Genomic DNA, 27,989 nt, shown 5'->3' with positions numbered 1-27,989 from the left:
CCATATTTAGGATCAAACTACTGTAAATTGTATAATTTTGGCATAGGCTTTATTTAGCAATTTCAGGTAATCTGCCTCATTCACAGTGTGAAGAATTCACGAAAACATGAGTAATTATTCTTTTAAGTCAGGAAATGATGATGGTTGATATTCACGATTATTTTGAATTTTGTGAGTGGCACATTTAAATATTTGCAACTATATTAGTGAAAATAAAAGGATTAGGAATATTACTCAATCTACAGAAACATTATAGAGTTTTTGTGATCATATGCCAACTTAATAATTATCCACAGCTCAGGACTTGTCCTTGGTTGTGGATACTGTCTGGTGGTTCAGTTAACTCTGTGCAGCAACATGGCCTGCATGAAAAGTTGAAATTATTGTTTCTCAATGAATACTGAGTCTCGGAGTGGTTTGGTAGATAACAGTATGCTTCCAGAGCATGAAAGTGGAACCAGAACTAAAATAGAAGTTGAAGGAAGGTTGTCTTATTTGAACAGCTTAGGTTCTTTCACTTCAGGATTAGATTTCATCAAATCCACCATGTTAACTCAGTAGGTGAAGCACAAAACTAGGAATTATGAGGTCACAGGTCCAATCCTCAAGTGAAGCATATGTTCACTTTAACAATAATTGAACAGCCTTCAAGACAGTTTTAACTTACCTGGAAGAACAAGTTAGTGCTTATAGGTAAAACAATTCAGTAACACTGATATTGTTTATTGGGAACTGCCTTATCATAATTGAAATACTGTTGAAAAACAGTGTTGAACCCATTAGTAAACAAACGAAAGTAATTTTCAACATCCATTTGTTTCGGCCTTTCAGCATTTTGTTCAAATGATTTTCATGATTGTTTGTATCTCCCACTTGAATTATGCTGTAAACATAATTGGAAGAATTGTTTTAGAGCTGTTTTATTAACATAGATTGGATAATTAAGTTTCTTTAGTATATCACTGAGTAAATTAAGTTTCCTCATCATTGATATCATTGAAAAGGAAGATTCATTTCAAAACCTGTAACCATCCTATTTGCAATTGAGAAAAAAACCCAAAAATGCCGATTCAGACATTTATAAGAATAAATATTTAGATAATTTGTAGTTAAGAATCTTTTAAATCGTTTCTCCATATGGGGTAATCGTGCAACTAAAGTTGCAGTTTGTGACAATCAAATCTTTTTTTCCATTTTCATCGACTATGAAGATATTGTAAACAGATAGCATTGTATATATTTATTTACAATTTCCAAAAAACAATGTATCAATACGGAATCTGTATTGTGTCCGTCGTTAGCAAGATTAAAGATTGGTAGCTGTTAATTTATTCATTAATGTCTTCAATATAATAAAGACAAAAGATTCACCAATGTATATAGGTATGACAAATAATTATACCCCATATTCCTTTGTTAAATAACAAGGTGTTCTTTTATATCGGCTTTTTTATGATGAAATTATCTTTGTTTTAACACAAGAGTGTATCGGTCACGTCATATTGTCAAATTTTTTTCCGTACATCATGCGTTAATTGCCAGTACATTAGTGGTCCACATACTTCTTACTTAGTTTAAGTGCAGGATATATACATATATTCGAAATATGGTGAATTTTATCACAATTTCCGGTTGAAAATCCGATTTTTTTCGTACGTCATGTGTTAATTGCCAATATATTTGTGTTCCACATACTTCTTACATACCTGTAGTGCAGGATTTATACATATATTCAAAATATGGAGTGTTTTATTACAATTTCCGGTTGAAATTCCGCTGGAGTATGGATAATTATGGCTAATTATGCACCATTCACCGGATGGGCTTGGAGATATATTAATTGTTAGTTAATTCATCATTTTTGGATTTCGTTTTGATTTATCAATCATGAATCGAGTGCAGTTGTATTGTAATTTTATCAGTTTGAGTATCAATTAATTTATCAATAATTAATCAAGTACGATTTAATTTTGATACTAATTCAAGATAATGGTATATTTGTGTGCAAGAAATTAATCCTAGTACATACACGATATAAGATGCCATCGGAATATTTCCGATCCTGTATACTTGTCATAACATCGTCTTTTGTTTGTGTTACTAATTATATCTGTTTTGCTGGGGTGTGTTTTGAAATAATAAATTAATGTTTTTAGTAAAAGATAATTGTCAAATGGCCAAACTAAGTGCCTTACTGACTTTGTTGTGTATCAGTTGGATTTATATCTATTTTATATAAGGAGTTAGTATTTGGAAAATGTTTGAAGTCGTGCATTATAGTAAGTATCTGTCTTAGACCCTTAAAAATGACAGCTGTAATATAGAGCATTTGCTCATAAGTATATTGTTCACTTTTCAGCCGAACTCGGACATGCATGTTCACTGGATATAAACTGTTATTAAAGTTGTTTTAAACAGTCATATTTCTTGGATTAGCAGATGTGACAGTAAAACATGTTTTATTTATTTTTGAACATATATATCTACTTTTTTAGATTTTAAATATTTTCTAGTATGAATTTTCATTTTCATAGTACATTATGCATATACGTAGTAGTTGTTTGTTTCCATGTGAATTATAATGTCAGTTATGACAAAATGTGATATTTAGAAATAGTGATCAAATTGTTACAACAAGCATTTTGTCTTGGAAAATCTAAGTTTAATGCACCAAGATCATGATGTTGTTTTATTTTAATTTCAGCTCGCCACCACCAACATGAAAATTTGGACACAGACCAGAACTACACACAGGGCTTTAGTTACCGGCCCCGTGTGTATGGAAATGCCTTCCATCCAGGAAGGTATTTTCAGGGTCGGATTACTGATGGGCAGCAGCAACAACATCGAAGGTATCCTGGCGCCTTTGGTCCTGCAAATCGGAACAGTTACTTAGCTAATACAGAAAATCAAGTACCTCTGAAGCCTAAAGTTATAACAATAGTAAGAAATGGGCCCAAACCACGAAATAATGTTAAAATTTTGCTTAATCGCAGAAGTGTTCAGTCTTTTGAGCAGCTTATGAAAGATATTTCAGAAGCCTTTGGGCCAAAGTGGAAATCCAATAAAGTTATAAAATTGTTTACTACTCGGGGACGTGAAATTCAAGGAGTTGGAGATTTTTTCCGCGATGATGATGTGTTTATAGGTGTCGGAAATGAACAATTGACTGAGAGTGACGTCCATGACATAATTGAGGAAATTTATCCTGACAGTCCTTATGCTAGAAATATTATGAAAGACTTTGAAAGACAAAAGAAGAAAAGACTAGCTCAGGTTGCTAAAGAACAAATAAGAGATAATGATGCAGACAAACGTGATAGCGGTTTTGGAGAAGGAAGTGATGGGAGTAACCGAGATCCTGATCAGGAATATGTTCTGTACAAAGGTCGGCAGTCGGAAAAAGGTCGGAAACGAAATGAGTATCCAAGGGATTTAGAGGTTGCCATGAGATTAGATAGAGAAAAAGAAAAGGCTGCTCAGGATGAAAAGGATAGAGTAAGCAAACAGAGAAGAAAGATGATCGATTCAGAGAGAAGAGCTGTAGAGGAGGAAAATCGCAGGAAGAGACAAGTGCCAAGGGGACAGGCAGAAGATCCATTTAGGAAGATGAAGGAACAAAAAGAAAAAGAGAAAGAAGAGATTAGAAGAAGGAGGGAAGAAGAAAGAAAGAGAGTTGAAGAGGATGAGAGACAGAGAAAAGAAGAGGAGAGACAAAGAAGAGAGAAAGATAAACACGATAGGGAACAAGCGGAACAGGCAGCGAGAGAGAGGCAAGCAGCTGCTGAAAGAGAAAAGGCCGAAAAAGAAAAAGAAAGGGCAGAGAAAAAGGCTCAGAGAGATAGAGAACAAAAAGAGAAAGAACATAAAGAAAAGGAGGAAAAGGATAAACATGAAAAAGATAAGAATGAAAAAGAGAAAGATATTAAAGACAAACATCATGATAGAGAAAAACATCATCATGACAAAGATAAAAGTGAAAAGCATCATCATGATCATGAAAAAGATGAGAAAGGAAAAGTTTCTGAAAGGGAAAATGAAGATGAGAAAAATAAAATAGACAATAAAGAAAAAGAAAATAGGGAAGCTGCTGAGAGGGAAAAGCGTAAGAAAGAGAGAAAGAAACCACGAATTGTGAGGAAAACTAAATTAGAAAGACAAATAAGCAGTGATGATCATGTTCTGGCAAAATATGAGTTGGGTCGGACATTAGGTGATGGTAACTTTGCCATAGTTAGGATGTCAAAAATGAAAGCTACGGGTGTTGAATATGCAATGAAAGTTATAGACAAACCAAAACTGAAAGGGAAGGAGCATATGGTAGAAAATGAGATTGAGATTATGAAGGACTGTAACCATCCGAACATTGTCAAATTGTACGAGGAATATGAAACGGTAGACAAAATATATCTGGTCATGGAATTAGTCAAGGTAAGGGTCGTCAGGTGGTTGTTTTAAGATTTTTATATTCTTCCTGTCAGTAATTTGGTATTTCACATCAAGCCCAGTAAAAATTTACCCAGTGAGATCTCTCAGGGGATAAATTGCTTTTGCACAGTTTGTTGAAATCATTTTAAGAATGCGAACATTTTTCGACTATCTCCAGTAAGTTGTATCCCCAGATAACCTGAATCTGTCATAATATTAGCCAGTTACTTCTCACTGATCTGTTTTAGAATGTGAAGAAAGCTTTCAGTTAGTTAGAATCATTATGGAGTCCACTTCCTGGAAAATCATGGTGTTTTAAGGTTCAATCATGAATGACCTAAGTGATGTTCAAACTCATTTTCACATTCTGCTAGATAACCACCTTTTAATTGGCTTTTGTGCTCATTAAAATTTTAATGCCAGCCGTTTTTTACCAGTTATATTGTTATTTGAAGAAAATCATGGCCTTAAATATTTCTTCTCATTTTCCTGTGAGTTGTGGAGAAAAAAAGTAAGTTGTTTAGGAGATAGGAGAGTAATTACAATGTCAAAAATATGTTCATTTAGTAATGACTATCAGAATTGAAAAAATAAATTGACAAGTTATGTGAAGTACTATCACTAATAAACAAAAAAGGTCCACAAAAATGCATTAACTTAAGCTTCAGAAATACTGTAAAAAAGCATATCGGATTCCGTGCCTTGTGTGCACTTTTTGCCTTAATGATTGACTGAAAAGATTATATGAACTAAACCAGTCAATAAGAAAAAAAAATTATAAAAACATTTATTGAATTCATGAGACAGACCCAAGGATTAAACAAATCTTTAATTATTGACAAGCATATCTCAAAGTCATCTTATTGTTGACTTTATCATGTTCCCAGAGCATGTGCAGATAATGGAGGGATATAGTGATCGGCCTTTTCCTGTGAGAATTAGTTCTATTTAAATCTAAAAATATTTGTTTTGACAATGCTTGTTGATTGCTTCTGGGATTTCTGTCCAGCACTAGTTCACATGAAAGAGACAGCGGTAACAATCTTAAACTCTCTACAGGGATTACCTCCCCTAGCAGTGTATATTAGTCACCTTGCCATTGCAATGAAATTCAAAATACACCATGTATATTTGTTTTAGATTTATTTCTTCTTGTTACAAGTATAACCATTATTACCTGTACTTTTTCTGGAGAAAAGATCTCAAAAGAAAGATTCATCAAAATTCTACAGGGATTACTTTACTGTACAGGGAGACCATTGCATATAAGATTCAAAGTTGAATGCTACACAAAGTCACATGACATTCTGTTAAACTCTGATGTATCAATATCATGAATGTGCTGATTGGGTCATTTGGGGTCAAAAACTAGGTCAGCAGAATGTTTGTCTTGATGTCCTTTAGGTCAAGTTTAAAACAAAGTCATGTAGGATTAAAGCCTAGGTCAGTTAGCCGGAGCAAAGGAAAATCTTGTTAACACTCAAGATTTCATGGTTTAAGTTTGAAACTCATGAGTATTGGTCAGAATGTTTGTCTTGATGACCTCAAGGTTGAGTTCGAATCTGGGTCTTGTGGGGTCAAAAACTAGGTCACCCTGTCAAATCAAAGGAAAAGCTTCTTAATCCTCCAGAAGCTACAGTTGTGACCCAATCTTTATGAAACTTAGTCAGAATGTTTGTCTTGATGATCTCTAGGTCAAGTTTGAAACTGGGTCATTTGGCTTCAAAACCTAGGTCAGAGATTGTGACCCAATCTCTATGAAACTTGATCAGAATGTTTGTCTTGATGATCGCAAGGTCAAATTTGAAACTGGGTCAAGTGGCATCAAAACCTATGTCAGTAGGCCAGATCAGTGGAAAACTTGTTAGCACTCAAGAGTCCACAGTTTAAGTTTGAAACTCATGAGAATTGATCAAAATGTTAGTCTTGATGACCTCTAGGTCAAGTTCTAAACTGGGTCACGTATGGTCAAATACTTGGACCAGGTCATCTGGTCAGTTCAAAGGAAAAACTTGTTAATTCTCTAGAGGCCACAGTTGTGACCCAATCGTTAGGAAACTTAGAATGTTTGTCTTGAGGATCTCTAAAGCAATTTTGAAACTGGGCCATGTGGGGTCAAAAACCAGGTTAGCAGACCAGTTCAACTCTGATGAGCAATATAGGGCCATCATGGCCCTCTTGTTGATAGATTTTAATAAAATAGAAAGTGTTGAAGACATAAAAACAGGTGCTTGTTTACCACAATTCAATGATAGTTTTCTCAAACTTTTTGCCTTTGTGTCTTTTTTCAGATCAACTGTGTACATAATGTACACAGTGGAATTTGGGCAAAATGTTTGAACACTGATTTAAACTGGCAGTCGTTGTGTGCAAAAAAAGCACTTGTTTTTGGTTTTTTTTGACTTCAACACTTTATTTTATTAAGGTCCCTTAAGTAACAAGGAAATTATGAACAAAAATGTTACATGAATCAGCAGTTTTCCCTGTGTATATTATACTGAAAAGTCATGTGGGCTTGCCACCCTGAAGAAGTAATAGTAAAAAATGATTATGATAATCAATTATCAGGCTATTCTTGTGCCAATTAATGTACACATAAGTTTTGACTTAATCTCAACACAGATTATACCTAATATACTTTAAGTTCACTTTTATTAAAACTTGGGTGATAAATTCACTTTTATTAAAACTTGGGTGACAAAATTTATTCCAGTCCCTGGAAAGTTTTAGAGAGTTGGATAAGGTATATTCTTCTGGAATGGTATAGATGACCTAGTAAATCTTCTGAAGTTATTGTTATTTGAATTAAATAGAGCACTGCTCAGCTTTGGCACCCAATTCTATTGTGAGTATAAGTAGGTGAAAGGAACCAAAATATGATGTTTTGTTGCGTGACCATCTATAGGATGTAAGCTATGTAGATTTTCCCCAAACCTTTGTTAAGTTGAACTATGACTTGTTTAGTCAAAATTCAGGAATAGAACTATGACACAAACATTTAACCACATCACTCTTTTGTCATCTATAAATTTAATAATCAGATTTATTCAGTTATAATATTATTCTCATTTAGAACTTCTGTTAGTTCAAAGTTTATAAAACTGATCTTGATAATTACATATTTCAGCTGTAATGAATCTTTAGCCTGCTGGCGGCAAATGATTTTGCCTTTGCGACCAGTGCAGACTATGATCAGTCTACACGGACGTGCAGGCTCATCATGGTCTCCACTGTTTGCTATTCGGTGTGTAAATTTTTAGTGAACACTTAAAACATACTCCACTACATAAAGGTTGCAATATTCTTTGTGCTCAGAATGAAAACAAACATTTACTTTTCTTCAAGTTTTAAGACTCAATACAGAATGAAAAATCAGTACAAAACATATGAAAAGGAAAAGGTTGATGTACGACCATGATTGTTATCATTAGGATTATTTACTTTAACAATCCTTGAGCGCTGTCACGTATAAAAGCATTATTTAGCTGTTAAAGATATAGCTATGTTTGAAAAACAGGAGCTTGCAATAATAAAATTTAATAATCTTGCGTATGATAATGGTTTATTTGCATAGTGTATATAAAATACAAACATTTTTCAGTTTATTTACAATGTTTACATAATGGCAAAATATCAAACACGATATTTGATACTGTTTGTCAAAAATGTTATGGTACGTTGCCAATAATGATAATGAACTTTGATTTCTTACATGGGGAATTTTCAATCTGTATTCAAATAAATATCATGTACTCATCCGATGAGATGTAATTTATATAAAGGTCCATATTTTGAGTCATCCAGTGTTAGGGCCAGCCATTGTAATATTGTTCAGATTTTCCGTAAATTGAAGTGAACTGTAACATCTCAAGGGGGCCTCCGTGGCCGAGTGTTTAAGGTCGCTGACTTCAAATCACTTGCCCCTCACTGATGTGGGTTTGAGCCTCTCCCGGGGCGTTGAATTCTTCATGTGAGGAGGCCACCCAGCTGGCTTGCAGAAGGTTGGTGATTCTACCCAGGTACCGACCGGCTCGTGATGAAATAATGCACGGAGGGGCACCTGGGTCTTCCTCCACCATCAAAGGTGGAAAGTCGCCATATCATATTTTTTATAATTTTCCTCACAAAAAATACTGCCTATTTAAAAAAAAATGAGAGATAGACGTTCCATTGTGTAAGCTATGTTCCCATAAATCGAGCACCATTATAAGGTGCATTGAAACAAAATTCTTGAAGGTTTGAAAAATTTATGCTCCAGAAAGCGATCTGAATGGTATATACAGACCAGCTTGAATCCTGTCTTGACCCTTTTTTTCTCATATTGACACTGATTTTCTCATATTAGTTCAGTTGAGTTGGGTGTTGGCTCAGTCTGTTTTATATCATATGTACAATTTATCTAATATTGTATCCAGTATTTCATAGTCAAATGATAATTAAAGCATAGAACATGTAAGAAATATTTGGGCCTCCATGGCTGATTGGTTAAGGTCTCTGACTTCAAACCACTTGTTTGAGCCTCACTTGGAGCATAGAATTCTTCATGTGAGGAATCATCCAGCTGACTTACAGAAGATCAGTGGTTCTACCCAGGTGTTCTAGAAAGTTGTCATATGACCTATAACTGTGTTGATGTGACGCTAAAGCCAACAAAATCAAAACATAATTATAGGAAATATGGCTTGGACCAAATGAATTACTGGAGTTGTTTCCAGGGTCCTCAACTTAATTGTGAGCTTTTTATCAGTGTTCCATTGATATGAAGTCTCAAAACTGGCATATTATGTCTCCCTTCTTATTCATGGGTTGTGTAGCCTGTCTTCTAAATAATGAACAGACCAAAAAAGAGTTTGCCTAAACTTTAAAGACATTCATCCTCTGTCAGTTTCATGGTAGAAAGTTTTCAGTATGTTACAAAGAAGCACCTAAAAGTATAAAAAATTCAAGATAATAGCAAGAAAGCTGGAGAGTCATCATATATGACCTATAATATAATTAACCCTTACCCTGCTAAATATCTAAAATGGACCGGTCCATCATTCAGTTTGGGCCATACCACTTATTATTCAAAGGGGTGTTCACTGAAAAATTACTGACTGAATAGCGAACAGTGCAGACCATGATCAGACTGCACGGATGTGCAGGCTGATCTTGGTCTGCACTGGTCGCAAAGGCAGAATCACTTGCCGCCAGCAGGCTAAGGGTTAATAATAGCAAGATTAGATATTTGCCATGGTATACTATTGAACCCTACAAATCCAAAGCCAAAGCAGCTTCCCCCTCTCTCAGCAATTAAAAGACTTTAATTGAAATGGTTGTAAGAATACTTTCTTTCTACAGTAAGCTCAAAACTGAAGTTGGGGACAGCTTGTTAATGGCCTTTGGGTGGCATTTAATGACCTGTTGGGCAACTACCATATTAGGCTTGTATTGTGTTAAATAAAATATTTGTTTTGTAAAGTAAGCTTAGTCTTTGAGTCAATATGAAGTTTTTTACTAATAGATTTAATCTGTTTTACAGGGCGGTGACTTATTTGATGCTATAACACAGAGTGTGAAGTTCGGAGAGGTGGATGCCGCTCATATGGTCAAAGACTTGTGCAGTGCTCTTTTCTATTTACATTCGCGGGTCATTGTACACAGGGATCTCAAACCTGAAAATTTATTGGTAAGTGTTTGACATTTAGGACATAATTTTGTGTTGGCTTTACGATCATGTGCACCACTATTATATTTATTGAATGAATTTATAAAATGTTTTTTTCGTATGCAACGTGTGAAACAGTTACGGCCTGTGCTTATTTAAATACATTTTCAGATTATATCAGCCTTAGAATTTGTGGAGATGTTTTGAAAATTATTAAGTTATCAGTTAAATGTTTTAACTTTTGGGTGGCCCTTTTTACTGTATGGTTAAGGTCTTTGACTTTAAGTCACTTGCTCCTCACCTGTCTGTGTTTGAAACCCAACTTTTGATGTAGAATTCTTTTACGCAAGGCAGCTACCCAGTCCAGGCTAATGAAAAGTGAGTGATTCTAACCAGGTACCAGCTCATGCCTGAAATAATCTCTGAAAGGACACCAGGGGTTTTCCATCACCATTAAAGCTGGAACGTTGTCATATGACAGAAATTTATTCAGTGTACAAACATGACTTTTTTATTACATATTTTTCAGTGAATAACAGGGGCGTAGGGACGATTTTAGCATTGGGGCGGCGGAGGGGGTTGGTTTTAGGCAGGGTACGGGGTGACCCCGGGAAAATTTTGCTTATAGCTAGAGTAAATGGTGCAATCTGGCGACTTCTTGGACTGCTCAGCTTGAATGAATTCCGTAAATTAGAAAATTTAACACATAACACATTACACATAAGCATCCTGACAGATCCCAAATGCACAGGAGACCTAACATAATCATATATTTTACAATAAATATTCACCTCATAATAGTGATTGAGGGTTGAATAAACGGAGTTAAGGGTTCTTTTTACCGAATGATCGCTTTGGAAACGCAAAACTGCGAGGCCGATTGGGCTTTTCCATTTTATGTAGAAGCTGTAATACTTGCTTAATGTAATTAATGTTACTAGATCTGAAAAAATCTATGAGGATTTTTTTTTACATTTGATACGTTGAATTTAATCATTATGATTGGTTTCTTTGATATTTCAAACAATATGTTTAAGTGTCAAAAATATTTAATTGAATAGACATCTAAAGATGCCGAGTTGCGTTTGTGTTTTACTTTGTCGGCAGAGACTTTACTTTGAGACACAACATTAATTGCAAGTGTCTATAATCTTTTCGGTAGTAAGGAATTAAATACGATTAACTCTCATTAATTAATGTATCGCCTATAATCCGAGTCTGCGGGGCGTGAAAATACAGCGACACTGGTCGTTGCGGATTATCGATTGTGTACAATACCATGTCACCAAGGTGATCAAGCAAGGTGTCAGCGGTATGACAAGATTCTGTGTACATATCAGTCGCCTATGCACTTCATGATAAATTGACAATTGGCAAGGGAAGACCGCGCTGTATTTATTCTCAACTATATTTTCTAGCCTTTTCAAAAATTTACAAGTTCGCCTCTCCTCGAAACATTGGGGCGGCGGGCACCGCCCCTGCCGCCCCAGCTCCTACGCCCTTGAATAATCAAGTATTAGAGTGAAATAAATATCAGGCACTTTTACAGTGAAAAATATCAAATACATCTTTCACTGGTAGGAAATTATAAAATGGGTAAATTTTGTCAAAACACGAAATTAAAAGAATGTTTATTTGTTTTACATATAAGATCAAAATATCTTACTCATGAACACCATATCTTACATTTTCACTTGTGGCTATGCCAATCGTGAAAATACTGCATCTGGTGTCCACTCATGAAAGATATTTCAATCTTACACTGAAACAAACAAATATCCTCTATGCATCTACTTCTTGTCTTTATAATAGCTGAATGGTTATAGACATTGACTTAGAATCAGATTGAACTTTTGATAAGGCAGTTTTCATTTACATTAGAAAGTCAGTGGTTCTACCAAGATATTGGCCTACATCTTAGATATTAGCAGCGTTGTTAGGACAATGTTCGCTCTTCTGATAAAGCTAGAAAGTCAACATAAGACCTTATATGTTGCTTGACAATAAATCTGAGAAGTAACTATTAAATTCATTTTTCCGTTTTTGCAAATAAACAATTTTCATGAGTGGCAGGTCAGTGGCCCTACACAGAGGCCTGTCTGTAACTGAAATCATGCAACATTTAGACCTTCTCCGTCATTAAAGCTGGGAAGTTGCCATGTAACATAAGATGTGCTAGCAAAACAAACAAATTTCTTGAAGTAGAGAGGTAACTTCTTAGGAGATTTCATAAAGTTTGCAACTTACAATCTCACATAATGCATACACTTTGTCAAGTATGTAAACAGGACACTTTCTCTTTCACAGGTGCATCGAAACAAAGACATGACAATATCGTTAAAACTTGCAGACTTTGGTCTAGCAATGGACGTGAAGGAGGCTATATATACAGTCTGCGGTACCCCCACGTATGTGGCCCCCGAAATCTTGTCAGAAATAGGTACGAAAAAGAGCAAAATATGATGACTACATATATTTTATTGTACTGATTATAGTTCTGTTTTACTGTGAGAAAAATTATAATAATTATTACCGTATCCAAAATCAAAATCAAGTTTAGACAGAAGTAGTTCTTATACAAAATTCTGTCTAACTGAAAGCAGTACAAAATACCAAGTTAACCTTTTGCCTGCTAAATATCTAAAATGGATTGGTCCGTCATTCTATTTGGACAGTACCATTTATTATTTGAAGGGGTGTTTATTGAAAATTCACACAGAATTGCGAACAGTGCAGACCAAGATCAACCTGCAGGCTGATCTTGGTCTGCACTGGTTGCAAAGGCAGAATCATTAAAAGTTTGCCGCTAGCAGGCTAAAGGTTAATTTGACATAACAGTATTTTTCTGTAGATAAGTATAATTTTTTTTTCCATCTCTTAAATTTTCCAGTCTGAAATACTTTAAATTTTCTAGCGGGTTGAAATACTCCCAGGTACTTGACAGTATCGCAGTATTTTGGATAAAGAATCTATTAATGGGAAGTTTACCTCTTCAGGTTTTCCACAAGCCTTTTTTTGCACCATTTTTGCGGAATGTTACAAGTTTTAGCTTGTCCTGAGGTTACAACACACTGAAATATCAACCTTTTTCAGTTCTACCGTCACATCCTTAATGAAGAATTTTAATAATTTATAGCTGTATGAAAAAGATTTCAATCAAAATTTGAAATTACAGAACAAAATCAAGTCAGATCTATACAAAATGAATATAGACAAACAAGTAATTCACTGCATGTTATAAAAACGGTGTTATTTATTAGTTGATTTTTCAAAATTGAAATTTTTTAGAAAATTATTTCAAAAGGAAAGAGATACTGTGAACTTACAAACTTTATCTCCAAATCTGCATTTACATATTTCATTTATGGAACATACTTATTGTAATGAAAATGCATTGCCAGCCTTGTAATAGTGTAAGTAGTTTATGAAAGGAAGTCTTTTTCTTAAAAGTATGATATCCATCCAGCTGAGAAAAACTTTGAAAGGGTTCATTGTTGCCTTTAGATAAAATGATGTTGCAATTAATAACAAGAATTCTTCTCTATTTCATTTTGTATGTTGACCTAAAAATATGATAACAGGGTAAAATTCTTTGGGAACATTGAGTTAGAGCTCACACCATAAAGAAGTGGAAAAATACATCCGTTGTCCTTTAAAATGAGCTCATATTAATTACTATGGTTAACAATTAACAGAAGAAATAGTACCAAATATTGCCGGAAATAAACATTGTTTTAATATTTGTAAATGTTTACAGGTTATGGATTGGAAGTAGATATGTGGGCAGTAGGTGTTATAAGCTATATCTTGCTGTGTGGGTTTCCACCATTCCGAAGTCCAGATCGTAACCAAACGGAACTGTTTGAGTTTATTAAAGCCGGGGAGTACGAATTCCTTAGTCCATATTGGGACAACATTTCATCGAGTAAGTAAAATATTAATCAAATTTCATTTGAACCTATTTGACTACTGCTTGATCTTGATTTTAGCTCACTTGTCACATAGTGACCAGGGTGAGCTTTTGTGATCGCCCTTTGTCCGTCCGTTCACAATTCCTTGTGAACACGATATAGACCACATTTTGCAATCAATTTTAATCAAACTTGCACACAACTTGTATTGGCATAATATCTCGGTTCCTTTCGAAAACTTGCCAGGGTTCAAAGTATCCCATGATGGGTTCCAGAGTTATGGCCCCTTAAGGGGCCAAAATTTGCTATTTTTGGCTTATGAACACGATAAAGACCACATTTTGCAATTGATTTTAATAAAACTCGCACACAACTTGTACTGGCATAATATCTTGGTTCCTTTTGAAAACTGGCCAGGGTTCAAAGTAAAAGCTTGTTATCACTCCAGAGGCCATGTTTATGACTCTATCTTCAAGAAACTTGATACGAATGTTTATCTTGATGATTCCTAGGCCAAGTTCGAAACTAGATTATGTGGGGTCAAAAACTAGGTCACCCGCTCAAATCAAAGTGAAAGCTTTTCATCACTGTAGAGGCCATGTTTATGACTCTATCTTCAAAACTTGATCAGGATGTTTATCTCGATGATTCCAAGGCCAAGTTAACAGGTGAGCGATACAGGGTCATCATGACAAAGGATGGTAATAACAATCTTCTAAATTTTCAAAATAGTATGATTAAATTTGACTTTATCATCAAAAAGCAATCAAGGTAAGGTATGTTCAATTGTATATTTCTTCTGTTATAGATTCCTGTCATTTATGGCACCAAAAATGATTTGTTAAAGTCCTTGCAGGATATCCTGCATAAAAACAACATTTCCAGATAAAAAAGCACAACTTTTAAAATTTTTTCTTTGGACGGAATTTTACACTAGGAAAAAACATTTTTTAATCAAGATATCTTAAACCATCTCAGCTCTTTAGAATGATTTATTACTGATATTTTGATCTTTCGTTATAAAGCTGGAATTAATGAAAAAGAAAAATCCTGTTTTGGGATTAGTAGATCAAACAGTAGGCTGTACAAGTGTGACAGTTGAATTACCAGGATTGTTTGAACACTTAGCTAAGATTGGCAATACGATTTCATTAATGGTAATCTTTTAAATATGCTGATCAGTAAATTTTCAGATGATGAGAATTTCTCAAAGATTTATGACTATTGGCTATGTTGCCTGCATGCTGTTCTTGTCCCCAGCAGTGTATGTTGCCCATTATGTTATGATCTACAGCAAGGTTTTCTGATACCCATATACCCATGATGTTCTGGTCCTTAGCAATGTTTTTGATACCCATTATTTTCTGGTTCCAGCAGTGTTTGATACCCATTATATTTTGACCCACAGCAATATTTCTGATACCCATTATTTTCTGGTCCCCAGCAGTGTTTTTGTTCCTCATTATATTTTGGTCTCTGACAAAATTTGATGCCCATTATTTTCTGACTTCAGGCAATGTTTCTGATACCATTATGGTCTGGTTGAAAGCAATGTTTTGATACCAATTATTTTCTTGGTCCCGATACCCATTTTGGTATAGTCCCCAGCAATGTCCTGATACATATTGTTGACTGGTCCCCAGCAATGTTTTGATACATAGTTATTGACTTTATTGTGGCCTGGTCCACAGAAATGTTTTTAATGCATATTGTGGTCTAGTCTCCAGCAATGTTTTTGATACCCATTAAAGCCAGTATGTCTGCTTATTGCAGAATAAAAACTCTGGTAATAACTTGCAGATTGTAATGTTAACAGACATTCTTGGAACTTCAATTTGATTGTATATTGATATTTTCTGTTTGTTCTAGGGATTACTGTATGATCTATATTTTCTGGAAAAAGTTTTTTTCCTTGATTTTGCATTCATTTTAAGACAATACCTTCACATTGTATACCATTCGAAAGAAATAAAAACATTTTTGTTTTCTCAATTTTAATGTATTATCAAAAAACACTTTTGATAGAATATTTTCCATTGTAAATTTTAGCCATTTTGAACAAGCATTTCAGTATCAGCTTTGTTTGTTGGTGAAATGTGCTTTAACTTTCAAGATATCTTAGTTAAAGAAACATTTTCTTGTGAAAAATTGTGAAACATCCTAAAAGAATTTTTCACAGGAAAAATATATTTTTAAGCAATAAAATTTAAATCATTGAAACGTACCCTTTAAGAAGCCCTGATTACTGGAAGTCAATCCCTCTAAATTGAACAGATTTTGCAGTGCCAAAACTTTTACCTCCTCCTTTCAGTAGAAGAATATACCCTTGTAAACTGGAACCTCTGTTCTGAAAACGAAACATTTTTTCCCCCAGACCAAACCCTCATTTATCAACACAAAATTACCCCTGAAAACCGAACAAATTTAAAGGCAATCAGAGTTTTTGCACTTGCCTTTTATCATGATTGTCAGAATTACTCTGTTTGCTAGCATAATTATGTCCATAAAAACTTTAATGGTGTTGCTTTATGAAGTAACTTAACAAGATCAAGTTTTAAAATGAATCAGAATGTTATGTTATTGTGCAACTACTTATAGTGAACATTCTGGCGACAAAACCACTCTAAACCGAAAACCCCGGTTTACCAAACTTGTATTCTGGTACAGAGGCCGTTCAGAGGTGTTCCACTGTATTTGCATCTTGCATTATAAATCCAATATTCATGAGAAAAACCTGATACGACTTTGGTGGATTATACAGTAAGCATCAGCATAGGTTTTCTTTAACCTTTAGCCTGCTGGCGGCATGTGATTCTGCCTATGCGACCAGTGCAGACCAAGTTCAGCCTGCAGGTGATCATGGACTGCACTGTTTGCTATTCAGTCAGTTAATTTTCAGTGAACACCCCTTCGAATAACAAATGGTATTGCCCAAACTGAATGATGGACCAGTCCATTTTAGAAATTTAGCACGTTAAAGGTTAAGTATTGAATAAATCAGGACTTCCTAAATAAATGTACATTTCAAGAGGCCTAACAATTTCAAGTATTAAAAAGACATGTGTGCATGTTCATTTCTGATTGTGCCTTATTCATCAGACTTGTATGCATTTTGCATGCTGCTGTTTGTTTAATTGATCTGTCTGTAGTTTTATTATAAGCCTTTGATTTCAAGACAATTTGTATTAAAATTCCTGGCAGGTTTGTTCAGTTAATAAGATAAGCATTAATTGATCGTTGCAGTGGATCCATTGAGAAAAAAAAAGTACTGTATGAAAGAATATTTTTGCATCACAAAAACTCCAATGAAAATACACAGGATCAAATCTTGAAGAGATCTGTAATTATTTATGCATAACATTCCATATATTTTTAGGCGTGGGGATCGGGTTGATTCTGCCTTTGCGACCAGTGTACATCATGATCAGCCTGCACATCTGTGCAGTCTGACCATGATCTGCACTGTCTGCCATTCAGTCAGTATCTTTTTGGTAAGCACCACTTTGACAGTTAATGATACTGTCCAAATTGAAAGATGGACAAGTTCATTATAGAAATTCAGCAGGGTAATGTTTTAGGCATTGGGATGGGGTTAGGATATCTTGCTGAAGCATTTTTCTAAAAATTTGCGCGAGTGTTGGATCATTCTTAGTCATCCTGTTTCCACCTAATTTTAGGATTTTAAGGGGAACCAGCCTGTCCTCGGTAATATAGGACTGCCAGATAGAATTTAGTGAAAAGAAAGGGGACGTAATAAGTGTGAAAGAGCTCCAAAGCAGAAATACAAGATATGCAATCCCTCTGCCAGATCTTTTGTCAACATCTTTAAAATTCATGTCAGCTTTTAAATGTTTCATACAAGTTTGGAAACTCCTCCTGCCAAAAACATTGTTGAAATACTACAACCCTGTCCTATTCCTGATTAAAGTTAGTTCTCGAAAAGAATTATATTATGTAAAACTTAATTTTACTTTTGTAGGTGCCAAAGACTTGATAGAGCATCTGTTGGTCGTGGACAAGAAGCGACGATACACGGCCATTGACGTTCTTAGTCACCCTTGGATACTGTGCGGCGGAGACGTCTCAAGTGTGGATGCCACAAAAATAGACGAGATGAGAAGAGCATCTCGGAAAGAGATGGAAACCCAAGCTGCTCTTAATAGAGAATCTTACCTCAAGATGAAAGAAAAACGAGCGCAAAATGGATGAAATTAGCTGTAGTTTTAGTCCATAAATTGTGCTAGTTTTAGAATTCGAGCAATGCTAATACTGTTTTAGATGAAACATTTATTCAACAGTTGTAAATACACATTATTTTTATTATTTTTGCAGATTGTACCCACAAAGGGCATACACATATGTGGTGATAACTGTTCATGAGTTAAAGCTGTTAAGTTTGTTTTTTTTTTGTGAAATTTTATGTCATCTGTTTGTTAGTTTTTCAGATTGTCCGTCCATTTTGAAACACTATGATTTAAGGGATTCCAATGAAACTTTACACAAGTGCCAAGCTTGATAAGATGGGTGTGTTTTGCACTCAAGTCAGAATGTACCTTCAAGGTTAAGGGCACACCACTCCAGGGACACAATCTGCACATATTTAAGTGTCATCTTTTGTTTAAGAATGAATGAGTAAACCGGGCATTGTAGAAAATAAGTTGAGTTAGTATCAGAAAAAGGAACAAAAGCATTGTTTTCATTGTAAATTGTTTTAAGTGATCAGTTTGTGATAATTAGACTTCTGCGTTGGACTGTTGAAAATATATCGGGTCAGTATACCAATGCAGTAATTATATGTATAATGCATAAAAATTTATGTTTTTGAGGTATATATGAATTTTCGTTCAGCCTGTTTTCCACAACAAGTTTCCCTTTGGAAATAAAGTAAAACATTTTTTGTAACTGAGATTTCAATTTCAATTTGTAATTTGAACATGTTAACCCTGATCATGCTGGACACAGTTGATTTTGCCTCTGCGACCAGTGTAGATCTTGATCAGCCTGCACATCCATGCAGTCTGATCAAGATCTGCACTGTTCGCCACTCAGTCAGTATCTTTTTGGTATTCACCTCTTTTTAACAGCTAATGGTACTGTCCAAATTGAAAGAAGGACAAGTTCATTATAACAAAACAAAGGTGCGGTGGATAAACCTTACACAATTATTCCATTCCAAATGAAAATCTGTGATATTTTTCTGTATGTTGGATTGTTTGCATGTATGTGTGCTAAGAGTATTTATACAAGATTATAATTTATTAATCTATAGAAATAGCAAAATGAACATTGTATATACACATATTGATATCACAAAGTTCGCTCCAACAGCAGAACTTAAAAGTCCTAAATTATTAAGTTGAAAAAGAAACTGTGATAGCTTTAATTAAGTGAACGCTTTATTTTAATATTTAGTTTCAAATATATATGTATGTTTTGAAAAACTTTATTTACTTTATATTGTAAGCAGTTTTTATCTGTATATGGTATCATAACAGTTAAACTTGACTTGCACCATTTTATTGGATACAGTGTCTGTGATAATGATTTATTTAACGGTAATTTTGTTGTTGTTGTTGTTAATATTTTATGTATTAACAGGTACGTGTATAGAAATAAGTGATTTCTGATAATATGTGCATTTTACTTCTATTATTTATAGAACTAAAGTTTATTATTTGTGTCTTGATGCCAAGCTACAGTTTTAGACATTTTTGTGCATCACTTGATGCACATTTGTTTTTGTATGAATACCTAAACTGGTGGTAAATGCAATTTTAAATCATTTTACCGTAGTTTTATTTAAGAAAAAAAATCATGATACATATCATTCAGTAACATTCCATCAATGTTTAAGACTTGACTTGTTCTGTTTTTGATTAAAGGTGGCGAACCTGTAATCACTGTCAGCTTTTTCCGTTTATTTATTTTTCCAACGAAATTTCTGCAATACCTGCTTTTTACGAAAAGGAATGTGCTTGTATAAGGTAAATTAATGGCTGGTGAATGCCGAAATATGATGCATAAATACCAAATAACAGGAAAACAGCAGAAATTTGAATACACAAATACGTTATTGCATGAAAACAGCTGAAATAGCATTAATAAGTATGTAATCGCATGAAAATTTCCAATTGTGATTGCAGGTCCGCTGCCTTAATCAGATATGTATGCTGAATTTTTCGAAACTTGTTTCATCTGTAACATAAATTATGTCAGATTCTTTATACAGCATTATGGTCAGTTGATTGTTCATTCGTAAAAATAATTCATGCTTATATACGTAATGAAATTATCGTTTTCGAAATACAAACTTGGACCTCATGTTTGTGCTGATTTGTGATAGTAAATCCAAACGAAAATGAAACAAATGGCACCTTTCTATTAAGTTTACTATCTAACTCTGAAATCAACAAAGTCATGTCCATTGAAATAGTTGTTTTGTTCAGAATCAAAAATTTTATGTCAGTGAAATAAAATGATTCTGCAGAAAATTGTAATGAAAAAACTAGCTAAGTTTTTGTATATAAATCAATGAAATAAGTGCATGCATTTTTATTGACAGACACCAGGTGTAAGTGCAGTTTAAACCAGTTGATTACTCTTAAAAAAACTCTTTCTACATCTTTTTGTTCATTTGTAAAAAAAAAAGTATCAGCTATGCCAGAATTAAAGTAGATGGAAATGAAAGCAAAACAAGAGACAGTTTAGAAAAAAGTCCTGACTATAAAACTTTAAACCACTCAAAGACAGTTATAAATAATGATTCCACTTTCACACCAGATGATTTTAACATTTTTGCTGTGATTAAAGGGGCACGTCTGCAGATTTATAGCAGTTTCTTTAAACATAAAAAAAACAACTTAAATTTGTTACAGAGTTGTAAAAAGAAAGTGATTTGGTGAGTTTTAGATTGTATCTTTTTATACAAACACTTGTGATATCTGCTTGAACTATAGAAAAACTATATTTTGTTATTAATGCGCTAAAATTTTATGTAAAATGAAAAGAATTAGATGTACTTTGTATCGTACACAATAATGTCAATTTTGAAATGATACTGATACTTAACCGCCACTTTTTAAATTTTTTATGTTTGATAAAATTACTGAAATATTTCTTTGATTTTGAGCATAAAACCTGTGACTTGTTGATTTTTTTAAAGGTACACTAATAAATAATATAAAAATTTTGTCAAAACAGATAACCCTAGATTTAGCTCATTTTGGGGCAATGTTAAGGTTGTCAGAATTAGTAATTTTATGATTTGCCTATGCCGTGATTAATTGGTGTAATTAGCGCTTCGCTCTGGTATACATCGGAAGGCATACCTCTTTTACAGTTTGTTAAAGACCCACTACTTTGTATACATCTGAAGGCGTACCTCTTTTACAGTTTGTTAAAGACCCACTACTTTGTATACATCTGAAGGCGTACCTCTTTTACAGTTTGTTAAAGACCCACTACTTTGTATACATCTGAAGGCATACCTCTTTTACAGTTTGTTAAAGACCCACTACTTTGTATACATCTGAAGGCATACCTCTTTTACAGTTTGTTAAAGACCCACTACTTTGTATACATCTGAAGGTGTACCTCTTTTACAGTTTGTTAAAGACCCACTACTTTGTATACATCTGAAGGCGTACCTCTTTTACAGTTTGTTAAAGACCCACTACTTTGTATACATCTGAAGGCATACCTCTTTTACAGTTTGTTAAAGACCCACTACTTTGTATACATCTGAAGGCGTACCTCTTTTACAGTTTGTTAAAGACCCACTACTTTGTATACATCTGAAGGCATACCTCTTTTACAGTTTGTTAAAGACCCACTACATTTGTATACATCTGAAGGCGTACCTCTTTTACAGTTTGTTAAAGACCCACTACTTTGTATACATCTGAAGACATACCTCTTTTACAGTTTGTTAAAGACCCACTACTTTGTATACATCTGAAGGGGTACTTCTTTTACTGTTTGTTAAAGACCCACTACTTTGTATACATCTGAAGGCATACCTCTTTTACAGTTTGTTAAAGACCCACTACATTTGTATACGTCTGAAGGCGTACCTCTTTTACAGTTTGTTAAAGACCCACTACTTTGTATACATCTGAAGGCATACCTCTTTTACAGTTTGTTAAAGACCCACTACTTTGTATACATCTGAAGGCGTACCTCATTTACAGTTTGTTAAAGACCCACTACTTTGTATACATCTGAAGGCATACCTCTTTTACAGTTTGTTAAAGACCCACTACTTTTTTGTGCTACCATATTTTGATGTTTCAGTATTTTTGCAACGTTTACGAAGTTGCTGCTTTATTTTTGTTATTGTATTTTGTAATTTAAGTTTTATTTTTTATTTCATAGGTCATATATCAAGTTATTCCGCCCAGCCATTTCTCATTTATACACACTTCTAGTTTAAGTAAATAGTAAAGTAAATTTATGACTTGTTTTGAAGTATTTTTTTAAGTTGAAAATGTTTTTACAAGTGACATAACAATAGATACATTTTTTTTTTCATTTTTAGCACCCTTTACAGAGGCTCAATAAAAGATTAGCACGTAAATTAACAAGATTTTTAAGTGTTAAAATCAGTATTTAATGACAACATTATAAATTTGGTTTTAGTGAAATTTATGTTTCATGAGTTTTTTTAATTCATTGCTTTAGTTTTCACATTTAAGTTTGAATCTATAAAACATTAAATTTTACAGATGATATTCCAGAGATCAGTGTGATAAAAGCTTACATCAAATATATTGAACAACATAAGAAAATTTGCAATTTCATACTTGCAGTAGTTGTAGTAAATATTTATACATAATAATAAGTGTATTTAAAAAATGTGTCCAGTAAGTTACTTATTACATTGAAGACATCAGATTAAGGTTTTACAAGAAAAATTTTAATGCGTTTTTTTACATTGTGTGAAAATTATGTAGTTTTGAATTTTGAAAAATAGGCCACTAATTAAAAAATGTACCCCTGTACAAGTATATAAAATGTTACATTTCTATTAATAGAAAAATCTATCTTAGAGTAGTGGAAAAGCTTTCACAAAAAACTAAGTTTGATACTTAAATAAAGTCATTTAGTAATCACATTGGGAAAAGATTTAAAATATAAGACAATACCTTTGATATTATACAACATTGTAAAGAACTCTGAGGATGGTAATTGGACTCTTTTTTTTAAATTTTAAGAATATCTTGATTAATTTTGAATTTATTGTCAAAAATTTTGATTGATGAGGGTATTTTCCATCATAAATTTCGGCCATTTATTACTCTTATCCTAAGTACAGAAATATTTAATCAGTAGTGTAGTAAGTTTTATTTTTGATAGACTTAATAAACCAATTCAATGGCTGAAAAAAAAAAAAGTTCATTTACTTGGTATTCAAGTTGGGCGGAGTCTATCCCTTATCATGCTGGACACAATTGATTCTGCCTTTGCGACCATTGTAGATCATGATCAGTCTGCACATCCATGCAGTCTGATCAAGATCTGCACTGTTTGCTATTCATTCAGTATCTTTTAGGTAAGCACCCCTTTTAACAGTTAATGGTACTTTCCAAATTGAAAGGTGGATAAGTTCATTATAGAAAATTAGCAGGGTAAGGGTTAAAGCCTACTTGTATACAGAGGAACCTGGCTCTAATGACCACTTGTTTCGTATTGGTACATTTGCAGTATAGTCTAATGTGTTGCCAGAGAGCTTCATTCATGAAGATAAAGATCACATTCTGGTATACAGACTTTCGAGTTTTTAAAGATGACACTACTGTACTTTCAAAAAGGGACTGGTGATTAAAACTTATAGATGTATTGTTAAGTTTGAACAAATAGAAATATTTTATGACTTAACTTTATATTTAATTCTTGAATTTATGTAAGATTTATTTTAGATTTAAAAGATCAGAAAGTTATATGAGCCGTGCCATGAGAAAACCAACATAGTGGGTTTGCGACCAGCATGGATCCAGACCAGCCTGCGCATCCGCGCAGTCTGGTCAGGATCCATGCTGTTCACTTTCAAAGCCTATTGCAATTAGAGAAACCTTTAACGAACAGCATGGATCCTGACCAGACTGCGTGGACGCGCAGGCTGGTCTGGATCCATGCTGGTCGCAAACCCACTATGTTGGTTTTCTCATGGCGCGGCTCAATTATTATTATTTGATTTTACTGTAGATCTGGTAAATTAGTATACTTACATATACATTCAGCAGCTGAAATAGTAAAAGTTGTCTCACCTAGTTTGAACATTGATTTGTTTTTTTCAATTTCTGTTGTTTACAGTTTTGATGTAGAAAAGAAATCATGTCATGTACTTTCAGTTTTGATGTAGAAAAATCATGTTATGTATTTTTCAGAAATAAACTCATTATCATTCTGTCGTCGTTTGCTGCCTTCTTGTGAGATACACAACTTATTCCAGTACTGATAACCTCCCTTGATTTGTGGTGTTGGGTGCACTGCTGATTCCAGTATTGATGACCTCCCTTGATTTTTGGTGTTGGAGTGTATTAGATTTCTAGGTTATATGTTCTTTGTTTCATATAAAATTCAGCTACTTCAGATCCATTTTAATAGTTTCTAGATTTTCACTGCGTCATAGACCTCTTTTCCACAGGACATCCATGCATTTGCTTCAAGAAAACGAAAAGAAAAAGGGGTATTGAAATGCAAGTCAGCTGAAGTCTGGTACCCTCATATTGCCGCATTTCAGAAAACGGTCTGCAGAGTAAACACCCTACTTTTGTCACCAACACAAAAGAAGATAAAGAAATAGCAATAATAATAGCAAGAGATAGAGAAAGTTGCAGCTTATTCAGATCCTAATAGATATTTTTATGTCTCGCCTTCTCCCGCTCACCCACCCACTGGAGGAGACATATTGTTTTTGCTCTATCCGTCCGTCACACTTCAATTCTGGTGAATAAATGGAGAACCATTTGACCTAGAACCTTTTAACTTCATAGGGTGGCAGGGCATTTGGAGTAGACGACCCCTATTATTTTTGGGGGTCACTATCAAAGGTCAAGGTCACAAGGGCCTGACATGGAAAAAATTTTCCGATCAGTAGCTTGAGAACCACTTGACCCAGAATGTTGAAACTTCATAGGATGATTGGACTTGCAGAGTGAATGATCCCTACTGATTTTTGGGTCACTCTGTTAAAGGCCAAGGCCACAGGGGCCCGAACATGGAAAACCATTTCCGATCAATAACTTTGAAAAACAGTTGACCCAGAATGTTGATTATTCATAGAATGATTGAACATGTAGAGTAGATGACCCCTATTGATTTTGGGGTCACTTTATAAAAGCTCAAGGTCATGGACCAGAACATGGAAATCTTTTTCCGATCAGTAATTTGAGAACCATTTGACCTAGAACCTTCAGACTTCATAGGGTGATAGGACTTACAGAGTAGATGACCCCTATTGTTTTTGAGGTCACTCCATCAAAGGTCACGGTCACAGGGGACCATCTGACTGTCACACGTCATTTTCGATCAATAACTGGAGAACCGTTTGACATAGAACTTGTGACCTTCAAACTTCATAGGGTGATAGGGCTTATACAGAGTAGATGACCCCTATGATTTTTAGGTCACTCGATCAGAGGTCAAGGTCACAGGGGCTAGAACATGGAAAACCATTTCCAATCCATAACTTGACAAGTACTAGGACCAGAATGTAGAAACTCCGTGGGATACACACAACGAATATTCTGTGGAATGATATTCCATACTTCAGCACTAGTATAGCCAAATGACCTTTTCATGTAATTTGTGCGACATTTAGGAATTAAAGTATTACGTACAACTGATCTAATGCCATAATTTTCATTGCTGGAAAATGTTAAAATATCAGATATGTAAGATGGTACAAGATATTTTGTAGTTTTATATATACAATGTACATATATATATATATATATCATTACTTCAGTATGGCATTTGCATCGTTCAGAAAATTTCATCCATCCGAGTTCTTTTAGCATTTCAGATTTACTTGTCTGCAGCTTTTTATTCAAAACGATTCTAGCAATTCTTCCTTGAAGTCCAAAAATCGTATTTAATGAACCTTTACTGTCCGCAAAATACCAATAGCCGCGCATAACAAACTGTACTGCAATAATCTTAAACAGACAAAACATGCATCGTTGATAATCTGTTAAAAAATTAACAATTCTCTTCAATAGTGCAATGTTTTAGTTAACTTTTAAACATACTTTATCTATTTGTATATCACACGAAAGTGTATTGTTGATATAAATTCCTAATACTATTTGAACTTTTACATTTTCTATGAACGATCCACCAATAGTTAAGGTCAAATTGCTACAATGTTTTGTATTTTGTTTTTGATGGATGTAACAGCATGTTGTTTGAAAAACACCATTTTCCGATTTTATTTAAGTTTTCTTGGAGTTTAATTTCAATAATTTTCATATCTAATCAGGAGTCGTCAGCATATAGATCAATATTTCCTCCGTTTGTTGACAATGCTATGCCGTTGATATAAAGAAAATATCCGTATAAACGCAAAAAAACGCATTTAATACATTTATCCAAGAAAAGAAACAGAGATATATAGTAGTTCACTAGTCACATTACTTTTGACCAATCCAGTTTCTTGTTACAAATTAGATTGGAATTATTTGTATATGTTCGGATTTCACGCTAAGTTCAACAGAGTCAACGTCATGACGTCACTGAAGCAGTTGACGTCGCTCATTAGCAACGGCATATTGCATCGGGAAGCTCATATCGACTGTTTATGTGATATTACATCATGAAATAAGAATGGCTGAAGAAAACCACGGGTGTTTTGCGTGGTTCATTAGTTTTAAAAAGTCATGCAACGAAAGGGTAAGTGGAATTGCTAAGTTATTTTATTGTTAAATTGATCTTATAACGATAATACACAAAGACGGCACGCCTTCTCAGAGAATTATGAAATATATCAGGCATTTTAGCAGTGAGTTTATCTGAAAAACTTCAATGAGTAAAACTTTGGTAAAAACAAACAAGCCAAAAAAAGAAAGAACTAAAATTATCGTTCGTATTACATAATGTAAGACGAAAATGTATTACCCTCGTGATCGCCATATCTTACATTTCCACTTACATATTAGGCCTAAAATAATTCTTTGTTTCCGGTAACATGCTCAAAAAAATTAGGGTAGGTAGGTCGGAAATTTTTTTTTTTTATTTATTCTTCTTTTTATTAAGGGAGACTTTTTGGAAATTATTTTTGTGTCAAAAAATGAATACAAATAAGGGGGTTATGCCTTTAGAGCATCAGTAAGCAGATTTCTAACATCACTGGTCATGTTTAAAGCATAAAAAGTGCAGTTTTGCAACATTTTGTTAAAAAGTTGAAAGAAATATTCTCCAAGGCCATAAAAACATTTAGGGTCGGGCCAAAAATTTAGCGTAGGTCGGGATACCGGAAACAAACAATTTTTTTACGCCCTACAACACAAGATGGCCCCTTTTTACGTAAAATATACCAAACTCACGTAACAACATATACCAAACTCACGTAACAGACACATAATTAAAATAACTCCTGTTCTGAATTTTTCACAGTGGGCGAGATTCAGAAATCGCTTCCGCCAAAGGTTCTATGCCAGAAGGGGCGAGGTACTGGATCCAGAAACCTTGTTAAATGAAACAGGGGCTCGTGACATGGTCATCAGGAAAACTCCTTACAAGTCCAATCAAGTAGTGCCTCAGAGCCTGGCTCCTGTGAGTGCTGTGAAAGGTTCGTATGCAACAAAATTCGTAATTATACTTAAGGTAGCGGACCCATAATAACAATCAACATTTTCCGTTTGATGCGATTTTAGAATTTTCCGGTTGTAATGATGATAAAAAAATATATTTTCTATTATGACTTAAGTATGTCGACACAAAAATATTACATGCTCACGACCTTGTGTGAACTTTAATCTAAATGACCAAGATGAAATTTTAAA

At 34.1% G+C, this 27,989-nt stretch overlaps 1 protein-coding gene across 8 annotated transcripts in view; it reads left to right on the top strand.

Moving 5' to 3' along the window:
• LOC123561878 (serine/threonine-protein kinase DCLK1-like) overlaps positions 1 to 24,391 on the top strand; it is a 65,617-nt gene extending 41,226 nt beyond the window's left edge. For 6 of the 8 annotated variants that reach the window (XM_053552787.1, XM_053552788.1, XM_045354559.2 and 3 more), the window contains 5 exons: positions 2,705 to 4,431; positions 9,950 to 10,096; positions 12,383 to 12,515; positions 13,833 to 14,000; positions 17,966 to 24,391. In XM_053552787.1, the coding sequence (XP_053408762.1) occupies positions 2,705 to 4,431; positions 9,950 to 10,096; positions 12,383 to 12,515; positions 13,833 to 14,000; positions 17,966 to 18,195 (2,405 nt within the window). In that variant the 3' untranslated portion in view covers positions 18,196 to 24,391. Of the gene's footprint in view, positions 1 to 1,564; positions 1,843 to 2,131; positions 2,280 to 2,704; positions 4,432 to 9,949; positions 10,097 to 12,382; positions 12,516 to 13,832; positions 14,001 to 17,965 lie in introns of those variants that run through there. The other 2 variants (XM_053552791.1, XM_053552793.1) reach the window with 2 other exon arrangements.
• The last annotated feature ends 3,598 nt before the right edge of the window (positions 24,392 to 27,989 follow it).

Source organism: Mercenaria mercenaria, chromosome 10 (assembly GCF_021730395.1).
Source record: "Mercenaria mercenaria strain notata chromosome 10, MADL_Memer_1, whole genome shotgun sequence".
Classification (NCBI taxonomy): Eukaryota; Metazoa; Mollusca; class Bivalvia; order Venerida; family Veneridae; genus Mercenaria; species Mercenaria mercenaria.
The sequence above is the reverse complement of the archived record's forward strand: the minus strand, read 5'-3'. Positions and strand labels throughout refer to the sequence as shown.